At 45.7% G+C, this 17,646-nt stretch overlaps 1 protein-coding gene and 1 pseudogene across 1 annotated transcript; one reads left to right on the top strand and one right to left on the bottom strand.

Moving 5' to 3' along the window:
- Positions 1 to 9,439: 9,439 nt before the first annotated feature.
- On the bottom strand, positions 9,440 to 11,045 carry LOC133917978 (psbP domain-containing protein 6, chloroplastic-like). The gene is made up of 5 exons (XM_062361776.1): positions 11,004 to 11,045; positions 10,882 to 10,953; positions 10,458 to 10,761; positions 10,064 to 10,380; positions 9,440 to 9,934 (listed from the first exon to the last, which is right to left on the bottom strand). The coding sequence occupies exons 1-5, from the start codon at positions 11,043 to 11,045 to the stop codon at positions 9,764 to 9,766; spliced, it is 906 nt and encodes a 301-aa protein (XP_062217760.1). The 3' UTR covers positions 9,440 to 9,763.
- A 787-nt stretch (positions 11,046 to 11,832) lies between these two features.
- On the top strand, positions 11,833 to 13,506 carry LOC133917977 (L-type lectin-domain containing receptor kinase IX.2-like; annotated as a pseudogene).
- Positions 13,507 to 17,646: the final 4,140 nt, after the last annotated feature.

Genomic DNA, 17,646 nt, shown 5'->3' with positions numbered 1-17,646 from the left:
TATTTAGAAGAAACTCAACCCATCCCCAGCGAAACCACAGAAAGTTACCGCTGGTTTCGAGCCATGCAGCAAGGGGCAAGTTGAAGTAAAATGTTCCTTCGAGATTTCATCCGCCGATTCAGCGACAAGCATAACACGATCCTGGACATCTTCGATGAGTCGGTAATCATCGCCTTCAAACGAGGTGTTCAGGACACGGATTTGTGTGGAAAGATAGCTACTCAGAAGATCCGCACGGTCAAAGAGCTTTTCGAGTTGACCGATAAGTGCGCAAACAAGCGTTCAAACTGGCAAGGACAAACCCGAGTCCTTGAAGAGCGGAGGAAAGAAGAACAAACCCGGTGACAAGCGCAAGGGTCCCGATACGACTATAGCTGCGATCGACAGGAGCAAATCGTGCAACACTAGGGACAACAAAGGCCTCAGTAGAAAGTGGTGTCCCATCCATCGGAGCAACTATCATGACTTTGACGAGTGCTTTGTGTTCAAGAAGAAATTTGATGAAAAGATCAAGACAAATGCTGAGAGTGGTAGTAGCAGGTCAAGCCAAATGTTGAGGGTGACGAGCCCCAATTCCACGAGGCTGACCACAGCTTGGCGCACATCTTCGGAGGATCTACCACGTATAAGTTCAAAAGGCAGTACAAGGCGTTCAAGCAAGAAATCAACCTGGCTCGAACTGGGCCCACTTGGTATCTCAAGTGGTCGGAACAGCCGATCACCTTTGGTCAAACTGACCATCCGACCGCAGTACCACATCCTGGTCGATACCCAGTCGTGGTTCAGTTGACCATAATCAACATCAAAGTTTCCAGAACTCTTATCGATGGTAGTAGTTCATTCAACCTCATTTTCTCCAAAACCTTGGACAAGATAGGAATTCAAATATCAGAGCTTAAGACAGGAGTCGTGCCTTTCCACGACATAACTCCCAACTTATCGACCATGCCTCTCGACCAGATCGAGTTGCCGATCACATTTGGCACGCTCGAAAACTTCTGTACAGAAAACCTAACTTTTGATGTCACGAACTTCGAGACGACGTACAATGTGATCCTAGACCGCTCAATGCTGGGCAAGTTCATAGTGGTGGTTCACTATGCCTACAAAACACTCAAGATCCCGAGTCCCAATGGAGCCATTATAGTTAAACGAGATCAGCACGCAGCGGTCAAATGCGATAAGCAAAGCCTAGATATGGTCGAACACTTCAGTCGAGTGGCCATCACTCCCAAAGACGCAAATTCTAAGCATCAAAGGCATCAAGGTGTTGTCGAGGCCAAAGATTCTAGGCTCGTAAGTCTTACTAGCGCTTCTAAATCCGACGACGACGCCAAAGGCAAGACTAACGATGGTGTTAGCAACAAAAAGACCGATGGTTGCGTCAAGGCAGTGCCCCTCGACCCATCTGAACCATCCAAGACAATTAAGGTTAGGGCCAACCTTGACCCCAAATAGGAACTCGAGCTCATCACCTTCCTCTAGGCAAACCAAGACGTGTTCGCATGGCAACCGTCCGATATGCCTGGGTCCTTAAGGAGGTGATCGAGCATCGACTAGTTGTTAAACCCGACGCCAAACCAGTGGTGCAGAAGGAGCGAAGAATTGCGGAAGATAGGAAGCGGGCTATCCAGGAGGAGGTCGATAAGCTCCTAAAGGCAGGCTTCATTCGAGAAATGTGTCATCCTACATGGCTCGTGAATCCCATCCTCGTCAAGAAGGCCAATGGCGGATGGAGAATGTGCGTCGACTTCACCGACCTCAACAAGGCTTGTCCTAAGAATATTTTTCCTCTCCCGCGCATCGACCAGATCGTCAACTCTACAACAGGCTGTGAATTGTTATATTTTCTAGATGCCTATTCAGGGTATCACCAAATTAACATGGGATTAGAGGATGAGGAGAAAACGGCTTTTACTACTCTTTTCGGTGTATTTTGTTATGTAAAAATGCCTTTCGATTTAAAAAACGCTGATGCTACGTATCAAAGGTGTATTCAAAACTGTCTGCAACCCCAAATCGGACACAATGTAGAAGCATACATCGATGATGTTGTAGTCAAATTAAAAACCGAAAACGCATTGCTTGACGATCTCAAAGAAATGTTCGACAACCTCAGGAAGTATTGCATGATGCTCAACCCCGAAAAGTGCACGTTGATGTGTCGTTCGGCAAGCTTCTCGGCTTCCTGGTGTCGAGTCGAGGCATTGAGGCCAACTCGCGTAAAATTGAGACTCTCGACCAAATGCGGTCACCTCGAACACTGAAAGAGGTCCAGAAACTGACAAGTTGTACTGTTGCTCTAAGTCGATTCATTTCCAAAATGGGCGAGCGAGGGATAACTTTCTTCAAGCCGTTGAAGAAACAAGATTGGTTCAGGTGGACGAAAGAAGCTGAGCGTACCTTTCAGGACTTAAAAAAGAGCAGCTCTTTTTTATATTGCAGCTACCCCACAAGTTGTAAACACGGTACTTGTGGTTGAACGGGAATGTCCCGAGAAAAAGGCCAAGGTCCAGAAACCTGTTTACTATGTGAGTGAGATCCTACACGATGCTAAGTTACGATACCCGTAAGTACAGAAGCTGATATATGCAGTCTTGATGTCTTCTCGAAAATTATAGCACTACTTTCAAGCGCACAGAATCATCGTCATGACGACGTATCCGCTGAAGGATGTAATACGCAATCGGAAAGCTACTGGACGAATCACGCAAAAGGCGGCAGAACTAAATGAGTTCGACATAAGCTACGCACCACGCACAAGCGTGAAATCCGGAGTGTTAGCGGACTTTATCGCTGAATGGACAAGCATTAAAGAAACAAGGCCAAACATAGTCAAAGATCACTGGACGCTTTTCTTTAATAGGTCGCTCACGCTCCAGGGTGCGAGGGCTGGCATTGTACTCAAATTTCCAACGGACGACGAACTCAGGTATGTTGTTCAATTAGATTTTAAAGTTTCTAATAATGTTGCAGAATATGAAGGACTGGTAAACGGGTTTCGCATAGCTGCATCACTTGGAATTAAACGACTTCTTGTGAAATGGGATTCACAGCTAGATGTGAAACAAGTTCAAAAGGAGTACCAATGCTCAAACAACAATATGACGGCTTACTTACTCGAGGTACGAAAGCTCAAGAAAAAGTTCGAATGGCTAGAAGTGACGCACATCAGAAGGAATGATAACTCTGGTGCGGATAAACTTGCTAGACTCGCTTCTTCCCGAGCACCGATACCCATAGGGGTCTTCGTTGAGAAACTCTTTGAACCATCTATCCCGACAGATCGGCGAACAGATGCTGCCCAACCCGACCAACCCAACACGACCAGCAGTCTAGCCAGGTCAGCGAGGCAGAACCAGCAGACACGGATGTTGCACTACTCGAACGCCACCAAACTTGGATGACTCCATACCAAGCCTATCTCGAGGGTCGAGACATCCCTGATGATGATGCGTCTACAGAGAAAATTGCTCATAAATTCAAGCTTTACGTTTTGGTAAACGGCAAGCTCTACCGAAAGGGAAGTAACGGAATCTTGATGAAGTACATCACTCAGGAAGAGGACAGTAAAATACTGCTCGATATCCATGGAGGCATGTGTGGTAATCATACGTCTTCTCGTACCTTGGTCGAAAAGTTTTCCGTTAGGGATTCTATTGGCCGACTACCCTCCAGGATGCTTCCGAGCTGGTAAAAAGTGTGAGAACTGCTAATTTTTCGGAAGGCAGACCACTCGACCAGCCCAAGCTCTGCAAACAATTCCTCTTTCTTGGCATTTTTTTGTCTGAGGCTTGGATATCCTAGGACCGTTCCCACGGGCCCAAGGCGGTTACAAGTTCCTATTTGTGGCTATCGACAAGTTCACCAAGTGGATAGAGGCTAAACCCATAGGAAAAATAACCGCAGAAGCGACCAAGAAGTTCATGAGGAGCATAATTAATCGATTCGGCATTCCGCATCAGATAATTACGGATAACGGTAGCCAGTTCAGAAGCGGGACCTTTGTTGCATCCTACAAAGAATTCGGTATCAAAACTCATTTCGCCTCAGTAGCTCACCTGCAGAGTAACGGTTAAGTTGAGCGTGCTAATGGAATAGTCTTACAAGGCATCAAAACTCGGGTCTTCGACAGGTTAAAAGCCTACTCGAAACATTGGGTAAAGAACTTCTCTCAGTACTATAGGTTGTTCATACTTCGACCCATAGAGGCACTGATGAAACTCCGTTCTTCTTGGTTTATAGAGCGGAAGCAATGCTACCGACTAAGTTGCAATTTGGATCACCTCGAGTGAAAGGTTACTCAGAAGAAAAGTAGAAGTAATTACGAGCGAACGACATAAATTTACTCGAGTAGTACAGAGATCGAGCATCTATTCAAGCGGCTAAATATCAGCAGGCGTTAAGTAGATATCAAAGCCAGAAAATCAGCCCAGAAAACTCGCTGCTGGGACCTCGTCCTACAAAAGGTGTAGAAACAGACTCGACGTCATAAGTTGTTGCCTAAATGGGAAGAACCTTACATAGTAGTCGAAGTCACTCGACCTGGATCAGTACGGCTATCTACTCCGAATGGCGAGATACTTGAGCACTCGTGGAACATCGACCAACTCCGAAAGTTTTATTCATTGAAAAGGTAGGTTACAGTTGATTACATTTGATTCGGTTAGCTACTTGATTACATAATCTTTTTCTTTTCCTCTAATCCGTGTGGCTAGTGCAAAATTAGCAAAAAGGATCCGCCTAGCTCTAGCAAATAGTAAAGATCCACCACCTCCGAAAGTTTGGAAACGTATAGACCCGCATTCGCCCTTGAACGAGTCAAGAAACCTTTTATTCTCCTCCCTCGGACAGCACCACTCCTTCCACTTCGTGTTCCGCCAGCCGAGATTCTTGCATAGCTAAAGGTGTCCAGGCCTTAATCATGAACCTCGCCTCATCATACTGATCGGGCGAGGCGTCGACGGCTGCTGCGTCCGACCGCTTCTCCAACGAGGAGGAAGTCGGTATCATCGAGGAAGAGCTAGGATCCATGGATCTAAACTTCTTTCTGACGGTGGTGCGTGCCGAGGCGGAGAAAGCTGAGAGGCTTGTGCAGGAAGACTGGTGGCAATGATGAGGAATGGTCGCTGCAAGTCGGGGCCTTACGGGTAAATAACCAAAAAGTTACTGCCTCTTCAACCACTTCCACCTTTACAATGCTTCGACCGACGCGAAAAGAAGAACGGTGACGACATGTGAATCTCTGCACGCTCTTCTGCCCGCATTAAATGTGTCTATACCTGTCGTTTCAAATTTCGAAAGGTTTTTTAACTCTACTCAGAGTCGGGTATCGATCAGTTGAGTTCTTTAATCTTTTTCTTCAAGTCTCGAGTGCGGTTAGCCACAGAGCACTCGACCTGACTGAGCTTCCACTCGATACTCGAGGAAGGATCCGTCCATACTCAGTTCTTTCGACTATGAGCCTGATCCATTTTACTCGACCAAGCTTAAGCTTAGCAGTACTCGAGTGGTTGCTTATGGAAACCTCTCCTCCAGGGTAGAGTTAGGGGGCTACTGTCGAATATCTAACTATAGGGTACGTGCGCATAAGGAGTACATCATATATAGACAGGGTATATACGACACATATTCGGCAGCTCCAGATATCACGAAACCGAATCCGCAGTATCTGATACACCCGGAGTCAAAGAAATACATACCAAGTAGGTTTAGATTGTTTACCCAACTCGATACGACTAGTATTAAAAAAAAGATCTATCTACTTAGATGTCAAGGAAGACAATTCCTTATCGACTATGGCTGGATAGGAGTCGGTACTTCACCCCTATATAAGGCGGAAAGGCTAGAAAGAGGATAGAAGATAACAACACAAAAGATACAACAAAAAGACACGAGGGAACAAGAGAGAGAGGCAAGCATCAACAGAGAGTTACTCGACAACTTTAGCCCTAGGATAGATTAGATCCAATCAACTCCTTGTAGTAGTCTTAGCCGTCTTGCTTGTACTCGAGATCATCAATACACAGCAGCAGCACCCCCACATGACGTAGGGTATTACTCCAATCGGAGGCCCGAATATGTATACATCGTTTGTCTCGCATTGTGATTAATCACTACACTCGAAGGTACCCAATCAATTTACGGATATATTATCGGGAACTAATCTTCGACAAGTGTGCATGTATATTTATTCATGGAAACTTACTTTTGGATATTCTTAATAAAAGCATTAAGAGAAATTAAGATGAAAAAAAGAAATACTCTTTTCAGTCAGCCTTCTTTAAGGAACTAGCTTAGCTGACCTCAGTGATTTGTAGTTTGGATAATTTGGTTTAATACACTTTCAAACAGAAGATGATTCAGCTGAAAATTTTCTAAATCCAACAGAATATCGAACCTTTCTGCATCATTCAATGTTCTTGGAAGCAGATGATATTCAGTTACAGACATTCAGATATCTGAACCTTAATGGGCAACATAAAAAATGCAACATAGTTAAGGTGCTTAACTACTAACTAGAATCAGCTAACAATCTGTAATAAGAAAAGGGGGCCATATTGAATCTCCGGGATTTGCCCTCTCCAAAGAAAGCTAAACTATTTGCCATTTCGCTATCTCTTTTTTAAGTGTATCGCCTCTAAATCCAACCTTGTGTCACAACATATCAAGATAATAATAATAGTATTAAAGAAGATTAACAATTGTTGTGGATGTGCTGAAAGTAATGGTTAAAGAAGAAGTATTTTCTCTAAAAACACAGATCATGAAATGGAGGCATCGGACTCGCAAAAAAGAAAATCTGGGGTCTTATATCTGTAGGAAGAAGGGCGAAAAATAAACAAGATTTTATTCTACCTTACGTTTGAACAATCGGTTTCTTTTTCTCTGTAAACCTATATCTTTTGGGGGAATTGAAACAAATTGAGTGTCACTTCCTGAGTGCCACTCCAATTGAGTGCCAAAGGGTGAAATTACTTTATCTATTGAAGGATGGTGAATTAGCCAATACCTTCTTCCCCCTCACGGCCATCCGCCAGCGGCCACCGGTCCAGGTGGTAGAGCGCCAAGAAGAAGGTGGCTGGCATGGTCCACAGCGAGCACACCGGTATCCCGCGCTGCGCGCCGACCGCCACCACCCACGTCAGGTAGCCAGGATCGCCACCGGCCTCCGCTCCAACACCAGCCGGTCGAGCAGCCTCTCGAATGGCTCCCGCATCTTTTCGCGCACGGCATCGATGAATCCGACGTGGTCGGCGCCGCGGCCACGTTCGGAGGGGATGACGTTGGGAACGGTGGCGAGGCGGACGCGCTCGGGAAGAGTCGGGGGCACCCCCGCAGAGGCCAGCAGCGCGAGCCACTCCTCCGTGACGACGACGGTGACGGTGAGGGCGCTGTCCGCGGCGGCGAGCTGGCGGCACACGACGAGCATGGGGTTGATGTGGCCGCGGCCCGGGTACGGTACGGCTACCACGTGCCGAGCCGCCGCCGCCGCCGCATCCATCTTTTTTGCTGTTTGTGTGTTGCGTCGGAAAAAAAATCGCCACTTTTCTACTCTACCTTCTTCTGTCAGGTGCAGCTTAACATCAGAGCCATGTCAATTCTGAAATTTCCTGAATTTTTCAAGTATGTTACTGTTTTTAGCCTTAACAGTATAAATTATAATATCTAAACACACATCCAAACGTACACTATATTCTACCTATACACACCCACAAACTCAAAAAAAAAAAAATCTAAAAGTAGATAACATATTCCACCGTATTTACCAAAATAGACAACATGTTACTGTATTTACAAATTTAGCATGTATATTCTGTACCTCATTTACCAAAAATGATAAACAGTGCCGATATAGCACTATTGAATATAGTGTTGTTCTTTATTTTTGGCACTGAAATGCTGAATATGCACTGAGATGCCGAATATGATAAACAGTGACATATTCGACACCTGAGATGTCGAATACAGCCCAGCTCTCCATCAACTCCCGTGCCATGAACAATAGCCGTGCTGATTAAATTTCGTTTCCAATCTCCTTCAAAATAATAGTCTTTTGATATTCTAAAAGTTTAAAAAAAATTGTACGTGTTCCATAATCCATGTGCAACATATTTTAGTTAGATTCATCCAAAAAATCCTTTGTATATTTTAAACTAAAATTCTCAAAAAATACTACTTTTATAACTTATAATAATTGTTAGTTCCCCAAATAAGTTCAAAAAACCTAGAAAAATTCACTAATATTCTTCCTATGTGATAGAATAATTTCTAAAATTATTTTCAGCCCTAGGTTATATGATGAAAAAATAAGTTACTTTGTAATGCTCCATTTATATGCATTTTTATCATTTCATGTGATATTCTTTTTAATTCAATTTGGATTAAAAAAAATTCAACTATCTCATTATTTTTATCCCATTGACATGCTAATCTTTTAACTATATTTTTGAAGAACGGTGGGTAAGCTCGCACGTCTCTTTAACTGTCTCACTATTTTTATCCCCTAGTTTGCACCGTTCAAGAAACGCGTCAGCTCGCTCACCATTCTTAAGAAATGTAGTTAAAACATTAGCATTTCAACGGGATAAAAATAATGAGATAGTTGAATTTTGTTTGAATTCAAATTGAATTAAAAGAAGAATATCACATGAAATGATAAAAATGCATATAAATAGGGCATTACAAAGGAAATTATTTTTTATCATATAACCTAGGGCTGGAAATAATTTTTAAAATTAGTCCATCACATAAGAATAATATTATTGAATTTTCACAGATTTTTGAGAATTTATTTGATGCACTAACAATTGTTAGAAGTTATAAAAGTAATTTTTTTAAATCTTAGCTTAAAATATACAAAGAATTTTTGGATGAATCTAATTAAAATTGGTTGCACATGGATTATAGAACACGTATAAAAAGTTTTAAATTTCTTTGGAGTAACAGAAGACCACTGTTTTGAAGGAGAGTGGAGACAAAATTTAATCAACGTGGCTACTGTTTATGGCACGAGAGTTGATGGAGAGTTGTGCTATATTCGGCACTGAGGTACCGAATATACCACTGTTCATTATTTTTGGTAAATAAGCTCCCGAATACAATAATATGTTATCTATTTCACAAATAAAATATGTTATCTATTTCACAAATAAAATCAAGTATATTGCCTACTTTTGGATTTTTCCACCAACTCGCGCACAAGTCAGAGAGTCTACGTACAGTCTACACGGCTGCCGGCTCTGGGGGGCCGCCAAACTTGAAAAGCAAACGATCGGTACTAAAAAGCAAACCTGTGTTGCAATGAGACGCAGAAAGATCAACTGTTGTGTTTAACATGGTGGATTGCACTTCTTTTTCATACTCAGACAAAAGCGTATGTTAGCCCTTGCATGACAGCACGCATGCATACAAGTTTTTTTTTCTGAAACGAAACGCATGCATAAAAGTGATTGTTCACATTTTCAACTTACCAGCATAAGCTGATTATAACTTACAGTTCTTATTGAAAACAAATATGTTCCTCATTTTGTACACCTAACCTCTCCTCTTCAATAAGCTATGAACAGCACCGTCACCATAGTAACTCCATAGAAAATCGTTCTTTACTCCACTTTCCAAGCCTAAAAAACGAGCAGTTTGCCTTATCAGAATATATACCTCATATTTCATAACTTAAGGTAAGCAACTCAACTCAAACGGCTAATGTTGCCAAGGACTCATCACCCAAACCAACCATCTCACAGAATGGCACGTGCTGCAATCATACTTGAAACGAGTCCACTATGGCCTTCAGAACCTTTTGTGACGACGACCACTGCTTGTCGTTGGCGCTTGCGACGAACAGCACCACCGTGTTCCCCTTGGCGGTAGCCTTCGCTAGATTGTGCGAACCCGTCAGTGCCAGCGGGGTCTCCAACACGTAGCTGTAGTACTGCATCGCAAGAACCATGCATGACCGCGCATAAGCAATTTTTTTTCAGCAACATGTTACCAAGCAACTTGAGAAAGATGTGCAATTGCTACACAAGAATTGTACTGCGAGGAGATCGAGTTCAATTACAGTTTGGTCGCCGATTTTCTCGACGTTAGTGTCGATAAGCTCGTCGGAGTCGAAGGTGTTTCCGGTGACGAAGGGCCCCAGAGAGGCGATCAGCCTCTCGGGGCTGCCGATGTCCTCGATTGTGGCGCTGGGCTTGTTGGTGAGGCGGATCAGCGGCGATGCCACCACCTGCACCTTGCCCTGCTTCTCGTCCTCGAACTTCACCTCCACCCACGGCTCGGCGCACTTGGGCTGGCAGTAGTTCCCGGACAGGATGTTGGTCACCCGCGTCTGCTTCCAGCTGGGCGGCAGGATGAACTCGTACGGTTGCACATTGCCTGGAATCGGTACAAATGAGCTCAATCGATGAACTGATGCAGGGATAGAGAAAGTATGGCAAGAACCAAGACATCACCAGCGCGGAGTGCGGGGGTGTCCTTGGGTGTGGCCCGGAAGAAGACGAAGCCCGGTTTGGACAGCGCCGGCGGCAGGTACGTGCCGACCTCGACCTCGCGCGCCTCGGCGGGCAACGGCGCCCGCGACAGCAGCGCGCTCAGCGCCGCACCTAGCACCAGCTCCCTCCTGTGGCTGGCAACCGCGACGAGAGGCGCCGGCCGCGGGACGGTGTTTTCAGTCAACGACACAGCGTGCGGAGCAGGAGGAGAGCGCGAACCCGGGGCGGGCAGCCGGAGCGAAATCCACCGCCACCATGGAGGCGGCTACCTCCCTTGTTCGTCTGTCCACCGACACCGAGACTTCCATTGATGCCTCCTCTGTCACCGTCGGCACAGCCGGAAGCCCCATCGCCACCACGAGATGCCATCACCACTTCAGCATACGATCTTTGATTGATATTGATCCTTGCCAATTAGGGATTCGGTGCTAGAGACGTCGTCGTAGAGCTGCCAAACCTGGGTTCCGAATAGCCCAGATCCAAAATTGGAGCATTCAAAATTTGAACCAGTGGAAAAACAGGATCGACTTCCTCCACCGAATGAGCCATTGCCGGACTCCAGCCACCGTCATCCGAATTCAGACGATGATGGGCTCCGGGAAGAGAATCGAAAGCTTTATTCATCACGTCGTCCAAAGTGATCGCTAGCGACTCACGTGGCTTCGAAAGCGGCCCTTTCCAACCACGATCTGCAGAACGTTGACACACATCATCCGGACAAGAGGATCGCTGCACTTTCGCTTGAACCCCTGCATGCACATATGTTAATTTTACCTTTGAGCATTCCTCGTCGATCGGCACCAGCCTCTCGATGTCAGAACCACATGACGGATGAAGCTCCAACCAAACCGAGCGCCGCACGGCACCTTCGGAGGTCGAAAGTCGAGCGCCAACACCTCAATCTCCCGCAAAAGAGCCGCCCGGCCTCGCGCCATCCTATCCGCATTGAAATCATTCCCCACAATCGAGGTGGAGGACAGTCTCCGCCTCATCAAATAGCCTCCATATTGATGCAATTCTATGTCTGGTAAAACCCTCGAATTCTCTTCGCTTAATCCTCGCCGAGTCCGAGAGTCATTGCCCTTTTTTACTGCTTACAGCAGGCACATCACATGCAGTAAACCAGACTAGTCCAAGACAGTCACGGAACGGTATTTTTAGACAACGTGCTACTCTTTTTTGAATGAAAGGTGTTATCAAAGAGTCCCAGATCTCAATAGGTAGCCTTGTTGGAATGTTGTTTTGCTGAGTTGCCACGGGGATCGAGTGAAACTGCAGCAATACCCTTACTGCCCTATTCCATCTTTAGTTTCAAGATTACCGTGCTGAGTATCGCATGGCTTTTGCTACTGCCTTCATATGCAACACGGCAGATGTCCAACCATTTAAACTTCAAACCGTAGTCCGTAACTGCGTGACGCTCCTCCTGTCAAGTACTACTTTCCCTCAAGATTAGTACGATGCCGCGTATGAAACCTCCAAACAACAACTTAAATGCACGTCTCTCAGCCATGCGATCCGCCGTGCTGGATCGCAGCCTGTCACTCCAGCTCCAGGATCAGGAGGGCCGGAGAATCTGGTAGGAGGGCCTGTGTCAAAGACGGCCCTTGACGAAAAATGCGCAGGGCGGTGTATTGCACGTCTGCGCTTTAACTCTTTTTTTTAATATTTTAGGCTTTTGAGAATTTTTATGGACAACAATTAATATATATCATAGTTATAGTAGGAATATTATTGGAAATAGAATGAGTGATAAACTTATAAATAATTAGATTTAAATAGGACAAAGTAGTATTCATAATTTTAAATCATTTAAATAATTTTTTACATGTTCATTGTGCGCTAGGGTCTTCATTGTGCGCTGCGGAGCGGTTCACGCTGTTTCAAGGCGATGGCGGAGGCGAGCATCATGGTCGACGCCGACGACCTCGATGGGGGCATCCGTTGACGACCTCAAACTCCTTCCGCTGCTCCCTCCGTGGGCACTCCAACACCTTCTTTCGCCGCCTGCTCCGCCGCGATGCGCGCGAGGTCTCCGCCCGCCTCGCCGTCGTCGGCCACTGCCACCACGCCGCCATCGCCCCCTCCTCAGCACCGCCACCTCCCCCAACCGCACCACGCTCTTCCACGCCTACGAGCTCATCCCCAACACGGCCCCGCTCTTGACGCCCTCTTCTACATCCACCTCTAGGCCGAAACGATCAACAATCGCCTCTCCACCTCCTCCGTCTTCGTCTGCGGTGACAGCCCCCTCTTCCGCTTCAAGATCGCCCATTTTGGCACCGCATACCTAGCCGGCGAGCTCCCGGCGGACCCAAAAGATGAAGAAGGAGCGAAGGGCTCCGGGCACCGCCGCACCGGCAGCCGGGGGAGGCGGATCGAGGGCACGCGTGGGTACATGGCGCCAGAGCTCATTGCGGGTGGCCCGCCGTCGTGGCGCCCGGACGGGTTCGCGCTCGATGTGGTTCTTGCTGGAGCTGGTGTCCGGGTAGGAGCCGGTGCGGTACGAGCCGATGAACTGGGCAACGGAGGATTATGAAAGGACGTCGCTGACCGAGGCTGTGGAGGCCGCCGCGGCGGAGGGCGGTGGGGAGGCGATGCAATGGTGGGCGGACCGAAGGCTGAGGGACTCATTCCCCGTGGATGCGGCCGAGTCACTCACTGCGCTCCCAGGTGACATCTCCATCTCCATCGCTCCCATGTGAGGTGATGTGATGATCCCTAATGCCGCAGGCCGGCACCATTGATCTGCCCCCTCACGCCGGTGAGTCAAAGCATTGGCTTCATGCCGGAATTGACGCCGACACAACGTTGCCGATTTCATCATGCTAACAAAGCTTAGTAAGCCAGTTCTAGAATTGAGATGCTTGCAATATCATAAAGGTCTTAGTAGTACATGCAGAGATTCAGCTTTGGCAATAAATTGATTGTTCTTTCATTATTAATTTGGGAATTCAGTCTTCAGAGAGATTCTGCTTTGTTTTCTTTCCCTCGCCTCTTGATGATGTAAACATGAGTGATATATTTGCATATAGTATTATACAGAGATTCAGTTTCGACAGATAAAATATCTGAGATGCTGTTAGACTGTGATTAGGCAGATGTACACACTAACAATGAAGAAAGAAGAAATCCATGGAGATTGTAGAAATTTTCAATGCTCTGTGTATGTATGGATTATATGGATTGATGTATTGGGTTCTTTCTGGGATCTTGATTGGTTGTGGCAGAAAAATGTTGTTGTTGATTTCTTCCCTTGATGTGGATATGTCTGATCGTCGATTCAACGGAGAGGAAAATTGCGTCTCCAGGCAGCATTAATCGAATCAGGTCGCTGAGTGTGTGCGGCATGTCGTAGGCATTTGGGAATCTGATGCGGATGCGGATGCGGATGCTATGTATAGGTCATCCAAATTCTTCCTTCAGGTCGAATCTATTATGATCATTTTGACAGAACCAATGCCTTAGAAAAGTATAAATCGAATTCTACTTGAAGCCTCTGTGCTATATTTCTCGATGGGAATTGCTTGAAGGAATATAACACAGAGCTTCAGAATTGTGATAGTAGGCTACCACCCTACAAAAATATAGCCTTATACTGAATCCTGGTCTATGATGTCTTATTGGTCAGAAGGCATGGATTTTTAGATTGTTTTCCCCTTGCTAGTCTGCTTACATGCCGGATATATATTTAGAAGAACAGCGAAAAAAATACGCTGAAACCGCTGCGTTGCATCATTAATGACTTTGCCTCTTCCTGTCAGATGCTAATATTACGTCGGACCCATATTCAAACAGCTCAACCCAAAAAAGGAAAAAAACATGCTCATATTATGAGTAGATTAAGAAATCAGAAGGGAATGGGAATGGCCATTGTGATCACCCATGCTGACTGGATGGAAATTCGGTCCAAAGACACCCAAAAGGCTCTAGCTAATTTATTGGCGTATGCCTGCTTGAATCTTTCGAATTTAGAACAGAAAGGCATACAAAAGTTTTCATTCCCATCCTCTCATATGATAGGAGGTCCGCACAATAAAAAACCAACAATATATTACAAGAGTGTTAATCCAACATGGAAGGATGATGTGCAGTTCTATCGAGAGGAGAGTTGTACACATCTGCTTTGCTATTTCAGGGCCATGAAAATGGAAATTAGCTGCCGCTCTGAAGATATGCCCCAGTTGATTGCAGCTTGCTCACCATAAGGCCAGTGTCACCATCCTCTCAGTGATTATCAAAAAAGATGGAAAAATATGAAATTTAGTTACATGCAAGTGTTGGCGTCACCAAATTTATCATATCACAAAGGTACTCAAGATTCATGATGATTATGAATGAATACTCTTCTTTTTCTTTTGCCTGTGGCTAACCAAGATTCATATCCAAGTGAACCTTCCCAATTAGTGCAGTATGATACTGCATTAATGTATCACAGGTTCAGTGCTGGGTTAGTTCCTCATTTTTATTTGAGCATCCAATCTATACGGACGGTTCACCCAACTATTAAAGGATATAATGTTATTTTCCTTACAAGTTACATCCTCATATCCAATAAAGAATTAACAATTCAGACCTGTAATGACCTAACCATCCATATTCTTGTTCTGCCATACTAAGTGGGGAACAAAACAAGGGAGGTCAACTTGAAATATGGGTTCAATGGTTATGTAACCTTTTATTGTGGGTTGAACTATATTAAAGGTGAATGTATCAAGATTGGCCATTAATCCCTAATCAGCCAACCTATGCAATGACACTTGTATCAAATAAGAAAGAAAACTTGAAAAGTGAAAAACGTTCTTGAATCGCTTCCCACCAACTATGCAACCATTACATTGAAGCACTTAAAATGTCGAAATATAAGCACATTATCGGAGTTAAAAAGAGAGCTAGATCAAGCAAATATAATTGGTAACTCTATGAGGAACTTAAACATAGAATAGGGACTCTGTTGCTTCTAGCAATCAGAAAATACTCTTTCCAATAAAATGCAGTTACTACCAATTAGATCCTCCAGCTTTTTGCATAGACCACCTCACAGACAAAAAACTTTTGCAAGTACTGCTTTGGGGAACTGAATGAAAATTTACAGGTTGAAAAACGGAGGAGGAGGAGGTATACTAACCATCGAAGGAGGCCGAGGAGTAGCTTGTCTTCGTAATCCCGTGGAGCTACTGCAACATCAGAGGATCGGCAGCAGCTTCAGCAGTTCAAATCTGTTGCAGCCTTGCAGTCCGGCAGCTTGAGCTCTTCTTCAGTGCGACCGTTGGTGTCCGAGTGAGCCGCACCCGCTGGGGACGCGCTGGAGCCATGGACGACGACGGGGATGCTGGCCCTCGAGTGGCGGCGTCCACGGGCGACGGCGTCCCTGGGCATCCACGGACGGCAGGGACGACGAGCAGCAGCGTCCACAGCCGGCGGCGCGTGTCCATGGCTAGGAAGGATCTGGCGGCGATGGTCGTGCTGTCATGACCGTAGGAGCTAGGAAAGCTGTGATGTCAAGTTACTACTTCGGCGCATATCCGACAGCTCGCGTCCTTCTTTTTCCTTTTTTCTGCTGTTAGCTGAAATTGTCGGACAGTAACAGTTAAAGCCGTTTACCTCTGCTGCTTTAACTATTACTTATTCATTAATTAGTTGCTTAATCAGTTGGGTTAATGGGGTTATTACAGTTGTAATCGGTGGATATATCTGGTCTGGATGCCAGTGGGCAAAATCATCACGTTTTGTAACAGAACTAGCTGTCTTTAAAGTTGAGATCAATGGTGACTCCATGAGTTCATCGCCTAGTTCTTCCGTGTACTGAGTTCACCTTGATTTCCAGTGATTTTGCAGGCGTGTGTGTGACAAATGGGTATAAGAGCCTTGCGCTCCTCAGATTCGTGGTGAAGGATTTGATTCCGGCAAAAGGTTGCACAACGGGTTTGTGTGTAAAATCCCCAACGCTGAGCTCAAATCTAGATCAGTGGCGACGGCGATGGACTGGATTGAGGCAAGGGTTGTCCGACAAGTACCGATGTAAAATTCCGGCGCCAATCTCTAGTCCTGGCGGTAGTAGACGGCCGGAATGGATCCAAGCGGGGAGGGAATATTCATGAACCGATCTGCTTCGGGGAGGCGGCATGACCCTCAACGCTAAGGTGTTTGCGGCAGCAGCAGCAGCAGCATCGGCTGCATCGGCTACTGGCGTCACCGGACCTGAAGATTTGGTTGGATCGAGTCAGGGGTTCATCGAGAATCTCCAAGACGATGTGTTGAATCTCGTATCTAAGGTGGGAAGCTTCGAGTTATGGATGGACCTGTTTAAAGATCAGCTCGGTACCATCCAAGGTACGCTAACGGAATTGGTCAGGGTGTTCAAGGGCATGAATTACTTGTGGGTTTCATCAGCGCCAGAGATTAGGATGACCAAGTATGAAGGTGATGGCAACGAGGAGGAGAGAATTGAGAAGCTTCAGGTGGATGGTAAGCCTGACACTGACGGGTCTATTGGTCACCCCCGGTTCCTTCGTTTGGATTCGTCTATACTGACATTCTTGCTAGGACCAATGTTCATATGTCCGACGTCGAAGCTAGCCAGGATAGATCACACACTGCACATGTGCACCCCCATAGGCGTAATACTCATCATTCCACATACATACCACCTCATGCTCCATATGAACAACCCATGGACAGTCCAAAACCAATGAGTCCTCTTTTAGTTTTGCAATTTCCAGGCCCAAGCTGAACTTCCCTACTTTCCAAGGGGACAATCCAATTGGTTGGACTCATCAATTCGAGATGTACTTCAACTTAGCCGCTATTTCTCAGGACATGTGGGTATCCTTAGCTACATTGCATTGTTCAGGTAGAGCCGAGCATTGGTGGTCTAGTTTGAGGGTATCGGCCAGGCAAATGAGATGGGTTTAGTTCTGTGACTTAGTGTGCAATTGGTTTTTAGAACACATCATGTACGATGTGGTAGAAACCTTTCATTCTTTGGTGCAGGAGAATAGTGTGTCAAATTACATTGACAAGGTTTGAGGAGTTAATGGCAGGAATGCAACGCTTGCACGCGGGATTACAAGAAGATTACTCCATTAGGTGTTGTTGGAGACTAAGTTACCAAACACAGGGGTGGGACTTCAGCCCTTTCGGGGGAAAG

Source organism: Phragmites australis, chromosome 5 (genome assembly GCF_958298935.1).
Source record: "Phragmites australis chromosome 5, lpPhrAust1.1, whole genome shotgun sequence".
NCBI classification, from domain to species: domain Eukaryota; kingdom Viridiplantae; phylum Streptophyta; class Magnoliopsida; order Poales; family Poaceae; genus Phragmites; species Phragmites australis.
The sequence above is the reverse complement of the archived record's forward strand: the minus strand, read 5'-3'. Positions and strand labels throughout refer to the sequence as shown.